A 14,368-nucleotide genomic window follows, 5' to 3' on the forward strand; every position below is an offset into this window, starting at 1 on the left:
CCATTTGAGAAAATTTTTTTATGTCACAACTAAATATTGGGAAAGTAAGAAAAGAGAAAAAGCTTGTTTTAAAACATTTCAACTTGTCTCTCTTATGACCAAATGGTAAGTTTCTTGTGCTGGGTGTTTGTTTTGCAATATTACGTTCTAAAAACAACACGTGGCTTCATTTGTTCTATCTACTTGTCCTCTTACCTCATATTCTACGTCTCCATAACTGATTATGTTAATCCCAAATTTCATTTTTTGTTAGGGGGTCAAGCGAGCAGCCTACCCCCATAAAACAAATAACTAACGATAAATAAAAATCTATAAATTTCAACTAAACATTATTCGATCGTAGTTGAAAGAGCTGGGCTACAAGATGAAGATAATGTAGCAGTCATATGAATAGATCTGGACAATGGGCAGTACGGAAACGACTACGACTTGAAATTATGAAAACACGGACATATTTTCAATGTTAGATGAAACTTCTTCCAATTACACTATTTGACACTTAGTGTTAAAAGTACACTCTTGAGCACTGGTGGTCAATATTTATTTGAAGTAGGAATTGACAAAATTTGTACTTTCTCTGAAAATGATAAAATGATGGGATTTTTGTCCACAATAATTTTCTTTCTTGTTCTGTTTTATCAAGATGAAATATCCATTTATTTGAATATTTGTTGCTAATTGAAGTAGGTTGTAGTTTTACTATCACCCATCATAATCTGTAGGATTTTTGGACGTGATATCTACATCTACCTCAATACTTACCTAGACGTAATGAACTCATCGGTGTTAGAGATTTTCTGCGGTTTCTTTATAAATTCGTGGACTCGTTCTTCAGATAAATAGCCGACGATAGGGATTAATTTAGCAAAATCCGCTTCTCTTTTTTCACTTAATTTTATACTGGAAATATCTACAGACGGAACGAATACCATATCAGAGCAATCCATTTAAAAACCATTAACTAGTAAATTACTTTCATGAGTAATAATGGAGAAGGATATTGAAATGAAATAAAAGAACGTATTCAAATAATGAACGAATCACTTTATTGCAATGTCAATACACGATTCAATAGATGTTACTATTTCGAAGATATGTTTGACAGTATCACGTGTATCTGACGAAATTTAGTACAATCAATGCTAAACCTTCAAATATAGGATCCATCGATGCAATATGTATATTATTCTTATTATTACATATCATAATAACAAATGTTTAAATTACAATTCTATACTAAGTAAGGTACATACATAGATACAAGATTTATACTGCTGCGTAAACGCAGTCTGAGACTATTTACATATTTCCGAAACTAAGGCAAAAATTTTAAATGAAAGATGTTAAAAGAAACGACGAATTTTTCGTTTATATATTTCATATAATAAAAAATTGTTACTACGGGAACCCAATAATAAACGAAATAGCAATACTATCGATGGAAATTTTGTAGTAAGCAAAACTTTGGATAGCACAACTCATTACCACTTCAGTACCGTTTGTGATATCGTCTGTAGTGATTTTTTCGGTAGCGCTACTTTGTTATCATTTCGTATTTTATGATGCCAAGTTTATGTGCATAACTTATAGCGAAGAAATTACTACCGGAATTATATTGACGCTATGAATAACAATAGATCATTTGTCAATGAATGGTAAGTCACCCTGGAGCTCTGTTCAGAAAACTTCAATTTGGTATTAAAAAGTTTGCTACGAACTTTGTTCCTCTGACTGAAAATCAAAAAGAAGATATAGTTAATGGTTTGAAAGAACAGCTGATTTCCATGAAACATGATAAGTGATGGTGTCTCAGAATCAAAGCAACAGACAATTCAATTGAAGACGCAATCGTCACCTCATCCAATAAAATGTCGTCAACCAAAATCGTCAAAACAATGTCGCTTTTTAAATTTCAAGAGGGTAGGTCATAAAGAGTTTTTTCCCAAAGTCAAAACGTCATATAAACTTATTTTCAAGAAGTGTTCGTTTAAGAAGGCTTCCGACAGACAGGAAAATGGTTTTTACAGCACCACAGCCATCTCCGTTCAAAAGTTTTTGGATAAAAATGGAACGGTTACGCTGTCCAACGTCCTAACTGGTCTCATGTGACATTTTTTATTATTGCAGTTATTTTCGAGTCCCCACTCGTAAAAAAGCGTAATATCTAATAAAAAATTCTAATTACCACTGCAGCTGCTAGCTCATCTCATTATATAAAAAAACTTAATTAAGAATTGTCGAAAAATTCATTTCTCATTTTTAAATTTTTAAAGATTTAATTGATGTTAAGTCTGAATTGCTTATTTCGTATTTAAATTTGTATATTTCTGATTCAGTTGTTTTTGAATCGGCTCACACACTTTTTTCACAATAGCAAAAATTGAGTGAATGAAATATGTAGCAAAAAAAAATAGAATTTGATTCTCGTAACATCTTTCATTAAGAGAAGTGCCGTTAACTAAGGAACCATAAGGTATATATCACATTTACTGTACAGCACACTACGGGTACGGGTGTCCGTTATTGTCCGCTCGGTTTTCGTACACTCGACGAGGTAGATCAAGGCCACAGACCGGCCGTAACTAAAGAAGGTCAAGCTTTATTCAACGCTACTGGTTTAATGGGGGTTTCCGATCCTGAAGATAAAGATGACGTGGACGACGGTGATAATCTTGATGATGTCGTTAGACCGAGAGGAAGGCTGCTAGAACTAGAAGTAGCCGTGGCTACACCTGCTTTGGTAAATATGGAAGGAGTCGATTGGGCAACAGCAGCGTTCGAAGCATTCTGCGCCGCTATCAAGTTAGCTCCTAAAGTTCTTTGGTACGTTTCCAAGAGTGAAGCATCGGGCGAACCACCACTAGCAGCTGCTAGATGATGCGCGGCTGCCGGTGAATAAAGACTTCTATAGAAATCGTGAGGTCTGGGATAAGGTGACGTATGTAATCCTGGAGGAGGTAATCTTCCACCTAACGGTGGTACTAGTCTTCCCGCTGCTGTGGAATATAGTGTAGAAGCCGCAGAATTAGGAGATCCATCACTTTCTTTACTTGCCATATCCGCCAAAGACCAAATTCTTGGTTTTGATGAGACGGTTGCTGAGAGTTGGGGTGGAGAACCGGATGATTGCGGCGTTAAAAAGGCAGGGTGAGGTGGTCGTTCGTAAATTTCGGGACTATCGGGCCCGCTATCGGGCCTCGACTCGCTCCATTCGCTTGCCGTATCTGCAACTAAACGAGAATGGGGAGGTCGATCGCCATCTTCGCTTGAAGCAGTACCCGAGTCTTTGGAATCTGGAACAAAGAAACCACTCGTTAATACATTACTTGATTATAGTATTAAACATGTTAATATGATACCGAAACTTTTTGGAAAATATTGAATATTTTATTAAATTAGTTACATCTTTCCTTCTTAATTTAATCAGTGAAAATATAGGGCATACTTTTTATGACGATCGTAAAACTCAAAACGGCTTCTCTTTGCCTTTAGGTGAGAAGTAGTGTTTACACCTAACGAATCTACATATAATGAAGGTGATAAAATGTTTTATTTTATATAAAAAAGCCAAGAAAAAGAAGCCGAACTAAGAATATATATTAGAATTCTAATGGTAGTTCATAAGAATGTAATATAATGGACTGATTATGGTAATAAAACACGTAATAAAATCATAATTGTATATTATTTTTTTAATGTAAGATGGAGCATTGAGAACTTAATTTGTTACAGTGTTGTAGGAAATTATTCGAATTTCATCAGCATACAAATTAACACATCATATTAAATTAAAAAAACATCGTCTAATTAATATAATTTTATTCATTAATTTGGAAACTGTGACCTTGGCTTATTTTGAAAATGCAGCTTCCACTCAAATTTTGTGTAACTATTATTAGAATAAAAATTAACTAGAAATTTAACTTGCAATAGCATGATTGGATATTAAAAAAGTATTTAGCTGAATAAACTTACTAAAGTTGCAATATGAGTAGACAGAAAAAATAATAAGCGGAAAATTAAATGCTAATTAAATGCTGAATAAAATTTCTCGTTCTACAAGCTTTTGAGAAATTGGCTGTTTTGCTAACTTTATAGAAAAAGTTAGCAAAGCAATACAAGTTGAAGGTGCAAAATCGATAGATAACGAAAGTAAATGCTTCCATAAACATGTTCCGTTGTTCAATTATAGAGAAAAATGTTTTGTAATCTAACTAATAGCCAAAATCAACACGTGCAGAATTACTAATAAACAACTCACCAATGATATCCTTTCCATCAGTACTTTTGTGGTCTTGGTCATCATCGTCGTTATTATTATCGTCATCTTCGACTCTGTTTCGAGGTTCCCACGTCATTTTGTTTTCTTTTTTCAGTCTTCTCCTCGCGTTAGCGAACCACGTCGATACTTGCGTCAAAGTCATTTTGGTGATAATAGCTAACATTATCTTTTCACCTTTAGTCGGGTATGGATTTTTTTTGTGATCGTTTAACCAAGCTTTAAGAGTACTGGTTGTTTCTCGAGTAGCGTTTTTTCGCCTAGCACCATTGAGATCCATACCATATCTGAAACAAAGAAAAATGTCTTTATAGTATTACGAACAAGTCCACCACATTGATTATAAAGCTGATCTTCTCCGGTTATAATGGAATTGTAAAATTTGGCGAAGTCGCGACCCGTTTTATATACAGCGGAATTCGTTTGATATTTGTTTTTATATATGATTTTATCATAGCCGGCGATTTGTTTATATTGTCTATTTGTTTTTGATTGTTTATTTTCTACAATTCTAGAAATATTTGTTACTAGCTTCAAGATTTATGCCTCGGTACTTTGCGGGTATCTTTTTGTCTCCTTTTTTAAACAGTAAAATTGTGGTACTTGGGTGCCATTAATCCGGAATTTTTTAATATAATAGGATTTTGCGAGTTATAGCTGTAAGCTGCTGCTTCTCCCACCGTATTCAAGAAGTTTATTTGGAATGCCGTCTGAGCCTGGACTGTTTCTGTTCTTAAGTTTCATTAATGCGTTTTCTATATCTCTTTCTTTTATTTCAGCTACTTCGTTAATTGTGATTTCTAGAGTGTCCAGTATACTTTCTGTATCTTCTTTTTTATACAATTCTTCAAGATATTGGACCCAAGTTTCCTTTTTTATATGGTTTGAGCTAATATATTCACTTGCATCTTTTCTCTGAGTTCTGATGAATCTCCACATCTGTTTTTGAAGGCCATAAAAGTCATTTTAAATTTTTTTTAAATGCTTCCCAATACCACAAATTTCTTTTATATAAATTTTCTTATAACTCATTTTGTTTAACTATTAATTATTTAAATAAAAGCTACCAATGCTAGCTACTTGTTTATGCATTGATTCCAATGCGTTCATATCGTTCAAGCTTATGAAATTGATAAGGATCGAAAAATCAAATCTCGCTGTTAGACGTCAAAATCTCACTTCTGTGGAAACAGATGTGCCACAACGATATATATATATACACCCGAACACTTCGGGGATGGATGTATCCAACAGCCGGAATTAAAATGTGCTGTCAAGACATGTCAGTGGAAGAGAACAAAACGTTTGATTATTTTTTGAATGGAGATACATCAGTAGTCAAGGTCCATTCTATTTATTACTATCTCGTATTACAATTAGTCGTGTCTTATTTGATTCATCAGGTTTTTATATAGATTTGGATTTAGGATTAGGAAATAAGTAACACGTACATTTGAAATATGATCAGACCTAATTTAGAAACAAGAAATTTTTGTCATAATCGTCATATTTTCATTATTCCCTTTCTAAGTTCATACACTTCCAAATTGTGACATCAAGGAAAAGTCACTAAGGATCAGATCTGTTGAATACGGAGCGTAATTCCTAAAAAAAAAACGTCGCTATCATTTTTCCGGCCAGTAAAACTGTCATTATTTTTTGGGGGCAGATTCTCTCTCTCAATATATAGCAAATTCGACGTTTTGACATGCAGATTGCCTCTTCTATCCATCTAACCTTACTCAAATCATCCATCAGTACCATTTGGTGATAATATCGTTGATTGTCGTAGTTTTTGGAGAACGCTTGTTTTCGGTGGATCTGCTGGTCGTTCAAAAACGAATATTTAATTAAACATTTTTTCCATTTCCACGAAATTATTCACTACGACTCATGCGATTGTCACACAGAAACTAACAGTCCAAAATAGCTGAAATTTCAGTAATAATTTCTCAGCACATGCGCAAAAATATTATCTCAATGAATGAGTCCTGACATCTTCAGGTTGTAGTAGAACACTTTCCATACAATTTCCTCGGATGCTTGAATAATTAGACGTTGTGGATATTCAAATAGAATGGGGGAAACTATTAAAGAGGATGTGCAGATCTATGTGATATATTTTGATGCAGAAAAAGTCGTTGTGTTGGGATACGGTTCTATTAAACATTTTTATAACGTATCAGCATCAGCTATGATTGTTTCCAGTGAACATTAAGAATGAACGTGACTTGTAAACACATGTTTCAGCATGCCTACCAAGTTTTCTGCGAAATTCGTAAAGGTTTTTTACGACGAACGTTGCATTAACTACATTCCACTTGAAACCTAAAACACCATTATCAGCCATCGCTGAAATTTCTATTCCACCAACGTAAAATGTTCATGGGTGTTAAAAGCGTACTGAAAATCACATTTTTTCTGCATCTTAGGTATATTGACGGTTTAGTGAGTAAGTGAAGTTTGAAATAAATATTTGCCAGACATTTCCACTACAACAATAGTTTCGGGATTGCAAAAAATGACTTGTTTCGATGCTATTTGGAGTGCCAACATGTTTCGAGTAAAACCTGCTTTGATCCATCAATATTTTAGACACGGACTAGGCTTCTATGACTTCGAGAGTAAGTTTGCGGCTCAGATGTGGGACGATACAAGGGTGATGAAATTATTGTTGGCGTTACACGCATTGTAAATCTAAACAGACAACCGCAAGATTTTGAAATACAAAGTGGAAAAATAATCTAAAAGTCAATCAATTATTCAGGATGTACTGAGATAACTGGTGTCACAAATCTAACAATTTGGATGTAATTTCTGACAAGTCAAAAATCAAACAGAAATAAATCTCTAGCAAACAAAACAAATTTTCAGAATTAGAATCTGATTGACCTAATATTTGAAAATACTTTCGTATCTACCCGTATCATAATTGAAATACGGTCATTTTCAAGGTCGTAAAATCCTTTTATCAAGGACCTAAACGTCGAAGATTGGTTCAACTTATTGAACTGGATTTCTGAATTACACAAAATGGCAGTTCGTTTTGATTATAGAAATATATGATATTTGATAGAAAAATATATTTTTTTCGAATTATAGACTAATTAAGATAACCTAACTTGGGCTAAAATAAACCTAACCTAACCAGAAAAAAGGATCTGTTCCTCTGTCTGTTCAATAATGCCAAGATACAGTCTTCAATCTAATGTAAATATTGTAAACCCAATCTTTTGATGTTTGTTCAAAATAAATTTACTTTAAAAAGCCGTATTGGTAAAATCTGAAGTACTAACAGCTGGACCTTCGATAAATGGATTCTAGGACTTGGAAAACGCCAACATTAGCTTAGTTTTATTACTACGTACTACGTTATGTACCGGATACTGCTCAATCATGATACTCATGATTTAAATTATTTATATTTTAGGAATTGCACCCCATATCTCAAGTCTTATTAATTTCAAAATCAGAAACATAATTTGTTGGTTGCACTCAATTCTGTATATAATTGAACTTTTGTAAATGAAGGTTGTGTTATCATTTTGTGTGAATTTTTGTTATATATAATATCTAAACAAAAAACAAATTTTTTCACAAAAAAAATTCAATCCAAATGTATTATGTTATATATCTAGCAAATATGCATTAAAATAAAGTAGAAAAACCATTTCTAGGTTTATAAAAAAAAGTTTAATTTGGTATTAATTTGGATAAATCGTGGAATCGTGTGTTGAATACCCAAAGTGACCAATTTGAAAAATTTGTGTCCCAAATTTAGTGCGCAAATGGATCTTGATCTATATTATGCAAGGATACCTATAGTGCAGTCAAAGCAATTACGCGTTCCGTGTATTTGAACTTCCAGAAAATAAGATAAATATTACCATTAAAACGGACTTTAAACAGATGCTTTATATTTATCTCTTATGACTTTAACTACATATAACGGATTTGAAAAACATCTCACATCTCGAGCATAGAAAATTGATTCATTTTTGAAAGAAAAAGTATTTGATCGTAATCAAAAACTATCAAAGTGCTAATTTTTCCAGTGGATAAACATCGTCGTTATCGTGGTTATATACCTATCTATATTGCTTTTGAAAATGTTCATATCAGAATAAGTAATAGGTTTATTCTATACTGATTTTTTTGACGTGGGAAACAAGCGGCAAACACTACTGGATTGGTTAAACGAGAAAGGGAAAAGTTTATAGATGGGAAATTAATAAAGCTGACAGTTATCAGCGAAGCGACGCATCCGTGCAGAAACATTTCAATCTGATGAACCGCCGACGACCGTGGCGCGGTGATGGTTGCAGACGCAAATGGCGTTTCACTTTATAGTACAGTTAATTTATGAAAAAATATATTATTTCCGTCTCTAGTTTAAGAACATATATTCATAAAATAAATGGTTTGTGTTTCAAATATTTCTAACAGAATAAATTTAATTTGCAATAAAGAGGAAAAAACAATTCAACGATTTTTGCTTTTGAGTGATTACTGAAGTTTGTCACGTAACTGTACTTTAGATATTGATTTCTCAATTTGAACGTGCTAGTGAGAACGTTAATCATACACATTTTATAAGTGAAGACTAAAGACAATTAGCAACTGTTTTATTATAATAAAAGCATTTATTCATCAACATGTCGATTGTTTGAGGAGCTATTTTGGCTTTTAAGCCGCTCTGTACGTATACTTAACAAGATTTTTTGAGTATAACGATGCATCTCATTTCCTCGTTTCCTTAATATGTAGATTCCTCGGAAAGAAAGCTATTTTTTGTTCCTCTTACGCAGATATTGGTAAGGTAAAAAAGCCTTGATGCAGTAGACATCATCATCATCATCATTCAGCCTTATCTCGTCCACTGCTGGACATAAGCCTCCTCCAAATACTTCTAGTTCTCTCTGCTCTGAGCGGTCGCTATCCAATTTGTCGATATTCTTTTAATACCGTCCATCTCGTAGATAGATAATTAGATACTTTGCAGAATCTACATTTATCGTACTCTTCCAAGCCTATTGAACAGAACAGTGTCTGTCTTATCAGAAGACAGCAGTTTGATATCCCGATCCATATCGTGAGTCAAATCTACATTCAGTTTAGCTGCAGCTCCCCTAAGCGACTTGAATTAAAATTGATGGTGGTACGTAAACATATTTTCACAAAACAGAGAAAGAAAGTCAATTTTCACAATGAATCTTGTTAAAAGTTTATGCCTTGGTCATTCTCTTTTTTTTCAAATATGACTAGGTACAGAAATTTACAAGATATGCTTGACTTGAATTTATTGAAACTTCACATAGAAAGTCGTAGTTCTTTGATCAGGAACTTTGTATTCTGGAATGATATGATTCGAATTGCAAGAAGCTTTTTCTCTTTCATAAAAACAATTGGAAAATATCCACTTGACTTTCAACATAACCATTCTTGGAACGAAGAAACTGTTTGAGTACTTTGTGTAAACGATTTGATTTACTAATACAGACATTACTTAACAAAAATTTCTACAAACTCTTTTCATGAATTAGGTTTATATTATAAATATTTTCAGAGTGTAGGGTCGCTTTGACTGCAGTATTATGTTTAAAATGCAAAACAGAGAGTTAAAAAAAAGACCGAAGCGGTTCGTCAGGTTTGTCGCCCCTGATCGTATTATCAGCTTGTTTCCATAGCAATTGCTAATCGTAGTGCGCCATGCGACGTATCGCTTCTGCACCGAAGACTGCCAATAAGCGTCGGGAATTGGCGGCGCGCGCGCTGATATTTTATTCGCCGTCATCGCGCGTCGTTTATTTGCGTCTTTTGTTTCGTCGTCTGGAGTCTAACTAAATTGAGAGGGTTGTTGTCATGTTCATACCGACTAAAAGAAATAACGAAATGATTGAAAGAATTATACATTTTAGTGTACAAACATGACAATTAAATGTCGATAAAAAATATTTAACCCACTAAGTGAATACATTTATCAACTTGTAGAGATAATAGAAGAACCGGATATTTAAAATAGTGCTGCAGAAGGATTCTACAGTCTTCTCGAGGAGATCGAATTTCTTTCTATGAAAAATAAAGAAAAATCGGGATTTTTATTTGGTCCTTACAACTTTTAAAACTGTTTTCTTCGTTTTCTATTATGCTGGTGGTGATCCAAGTAGTTGCTACGTCTACTTTGGATTGGTGGATAGATGGTTATTGATTTTTAATGAGGATGTTGTTGAATGGAGCTCATAAAGTCCGTAGTTCTTTCTTTTTCTTTAAATTGGTTTCTTCTGGTGATGATAAGTGCCTGTAATAAGGCATAGACATCTCTGGTGAAAACGCTTTTATATGGAAATAGTTTAAATGTGTTATTTTCGTTTGCTAGCTCTACTGCTGCTCCTAGGCTATTAGATGTTTTCTTTGAAGCTTGATTTCGTATGATTACGGATGATTGTACTATTAAAAAGGTAGTGGGACTAAAAATTATTTACTAAAAACGCCCTCTGTTTCTTCTTCTAAAGCTTTATTTATTATATTAATATTGAAAATGTAAAATTCGTGTAAACCAATCATTTAATTTGGAATTTGACGAATTACAATTTTAAAAAACCGTATAACGTCTATAAGATACACCATAAATTGTCGATTAAAGTTTATAAAATACAATGGTACAAAGTAGCATTAAATATTTCAAGCGATGGTTCCGATAAGTACGATCGCTCACCGATAAGACTCGTCGTTGTTAACGACGGCGTAGATGCCCAATACCAGCTGCCATTGACCAGGCATTTACACACACGAATAACTTTTACTTTCAGGGCATCGCTCAAAACAGACGTAGCTATGTTAATTGGCAATTCTTCTAAAATATAACGACACGAAATCTAATGAATATTAATCAATTGAAAATTACGTAATACATAAGAAGATGATTAACCTCATTTATTTCAAATAAATAAGAAGTTTAAATTTCTAATTAATGATAATTTATTAAATAGAAATACGGAAACGACACATATATATATATATGAAAAACTGGATAAAAAATCACTAAGCAAAAAAAAAATAATAAACAGAATAGTTGGTAGTTGAGCTTAAAACAAACAAAGAACGAACATACAATTCTTTATAGTGGTGTACATCCAACTAAAATGGTAATGATAGAAAAATTACATAAGGAACAAACAAAAAATAAATAATGAAATGAAATAAAGATAAAGAAGAAATGATGTAATGAATAAGTCTTGGTATTTAACATTGGCCAGGTCCTGGCAGATAAGCTTGGCCAAGTCATGGCAGTTAAAGTTGGTCCAACCCTGGCATTTAAGCATGGCCCAGTCTTGGTGACCAAGCTTGGCCCAGACTTGGCGATCAAGCTTGGCCCATCGTTATCACTCCAGAGTCTTACCAAGACTAGGCCAAGCCTGGCTTACAAGCTTGGCCCAGAGTTCTACATAGCTAGGCCAAGCCTGTGCCCTTGGAACTTTCCTCTATGGGTAGGAGGACATAGGATTAAAATAGTGAGGATATCTAAATACCTTAGAACAGAAATATAAAATACAAGCAATGAAAATGCAGAGATAGCCAACAGTATTGAAAATACAGTATAAATAACTGCCTTATCAATAAGAAATGTCTAAATAAATTCGAAATTGCATGTTTATAAAACAATTTATAGTCGAATATTAACGTACAACTCTTACTAACAGATAAAAAAGTGCAATGCAAGCTGAAGAAATGAAATATCGTGTTACGATAAGATCTGGAAATCATGTCACCCAAGTAATTAATTTATCGGTTAAGTTAGTGGGATCATTAACAAAGAATAGAAAATTCTAGACCAGTGAAGAAAGTGAGGGAAGCTAAATTAGGTCAAAGTAAAAAAGACCTGAAGCGACACGTGACAAAGTAATTGAGAAAAAACTTGGAGGGAAGTCAAAAATACGTATATGCAGAAGACAGCGAATAAATTGATATAAAATACAATTATTAAATAATTAAATTGAAATTCAGAATATCATAATTTAAGATTGAATTCTAGCATGATTTTAAATCCTTCACCACTTTATAAATCTATTATACACTATCTTATAATCAAATTCTGTCGCCGAGTTGTCTGTATATCCGATTAACTGAAATACGAATGGAATATTCAAACCGCGTCCACTGTCTTTTTGTAATATCACAATGAAGTTGACACTTGTATTAGCAATAAAATGTAATTAGTGATCCTTCCGTCCACGTGCAGGGGCATCGGCATCCAAGATACAGGATGGGAGGGAGCGAAGGTGTATATATAATAAGGAAGAGGACCGTGTACTTCGGACATACGTGGTAGACATATTGATTAATTGAAAAAACGGACTAGCATCAGGAAATGATAAATGCCGTTTCCGAATCGACATATTGCATAATAATCATTAACAGTTCAAAGACACGTAGCTTTGATTTCTTTAGTTATTCAATTTATCTGTGGAAGTAGATCTAAATCTTTAGAGAGCGATTCGGTTTAGTTAGTGCTTCCTATATCATGGAAAATGATTAGCTTATACATTGAAACAAACTGTTCAGATAATTCAAGTCAAAACTCTTATTAGCTAGTTTTTTGGACCAGAAGTTATGCCAAGTAAAATCCGCTTAATATTGCCAACAGATGCAACCAAATTATTGCGTTTTTGGCTATTTTGGGCGAGATTCCATAAGGTCTCTCTCATTTGACTTTGCTGTCAGTTGGAATGATCGTCCTACTCATATATTGTAGTGTAAACAATTCTAAACAGCTAATCAATAACAATGGTACAATTTTTGTACGGAATCCGTATATTTTCATCTTCAACTTGATCTTGAACTTCTGTAAGTTGTAGTGCTCGGGAAAGACGTGCCTTGGTAGATGATTTCACAAGATTGCACGCATTCAAAGGAACGAGTCTCGATAAATCGACGTTCTAGGCATCAGCTGAATACTTCTGCCTGTCGAGTAGGTCTTGCAGATATTGCTCTAAGTAGGATTGGTAAACTCGGAAGAGCATCTGCCGTGGGAGTCAGCTCATCGACCTTTCTTCTATGCTCGAAACTGTCCCAAGTCTGAATGGACCTAAATCGAATTTCTCTATTTTGTATTTAGTCAAGCACCTTAAGGGTATGATTGGGAGCCAAGTTCCAAATGTGCGAGCAATTGCCCAAAGAAGGAAGTAATCTAGTCCTTGGAGAGGATTAAAAGCTGTTGCAAAGTAAATAGCAATTTAGTCGGCCTCGTGACCACGCCAGAACAAATTTCTCTCAACCTCAACACCTAACAAGCGAATGGTGATGTTTTTGGTCCAAATTCTGAGTTGCGGTGCCAGTAGCTATAGATCAGATTTGCAGTTTTTTCGAGTCGATCGTTGAACAGTTTTTGAGAAAGTTAATGCAATAGACCGTGCGATCTTAATTCATTAAGAAGATCATACCAAACCCCATCGATATGTCCAGTGTGATTCCCCCATATTTGGGGCCAGATATGCACCGGTTAAATATGTTTACGAAAGCCGAATTAATGGTCGCTGATGAAGTAAGCAAACTCAAGATTAACTGGTTAATCACTTTCTCCATGGCCTTAACCAATTTTGAAAGTTAGTTTGTCCTAATTTGAAGAAAAAGACGGTATTTTCTAGAGATGAATTCCTTAATATATATTTTGAGATATAGAGAATTGACAAGTCTCCATTGCTTATGAAGGATTTTCATCACCAAAAGCACTTCACAATTAATAAAGAGTTTGTTGTTCACTTGAATTGACCTTGAAATCGTAGTAGATCGTAGGGTGCGCAAAACTTATTTAATATTGTTCCGTTTCACCTTGTAAGATTGTAAATGACTAGATAAATTCGTACCTTATGTCAATTTCCTCTTATAAATAGGAAACGGTTAAAGTCGTCCATTAAAAATAGTTTAATAACTGTAATAATACCTGATGTTCGATGGAAGAAGTAGTTTTAAGGATGCATGTAGAATGTCTATTAGCATTGAGGCATGACTGCTAGCGGCATGAGGATCGGCATGCAGATTTAGTGTTATTGCACACGTGATTGATTTAACTTGAAGTGAGACGGCGAGTGA

The 14,368-nt window shown here is 34.0% G+C and overlaps 1 protein-coding gene across 1 annotated transcript in view; it reads right to left on the reverse strand.

Moving 5' to 3' along the window:
* Positions 1-1,023: 1,023 nt before the first annotated feature.
* LOC130445096 (homeobox protein caupolican) overlaps positions 1,024-14,368 on the reverse strand; it is a 44,010-nt gene continuing 30,665 nt past the window's right edge. The window contains exons 4-5 of the mRNA XM_056780595.1: positions 4,262-4,566; positions 1,024-3,293 (exon numbers count right to left, since the gene is read on the reverse strand). Coding sequence (XP_056636573.1) covers positions 2,593-3,293; positions 4,262-4,566 — 1,006 coding nt within the window. The 3' untranslated portion in view covers positions 1,024-2,592. The remainder of the gene's footprint in view (positions 3,294-4,261; positions 4,567-14,368) is intronic.

Source organism: Diorhabda sublineata, chromosome 6 (genome assembly GCF_026230105.1).
Source record: "Diorhabda sublineata isolate icDioSubl1.1 chromosome 6, icDioSubl1.1, whole genome shotgun sequence".
Lineage (NCBI taxonomy): Eukaryota > Metazoa > Arthropoda > Insecta > Coleoptera > Chrysomelidae > Diorhabda > Diorhabda sublineata.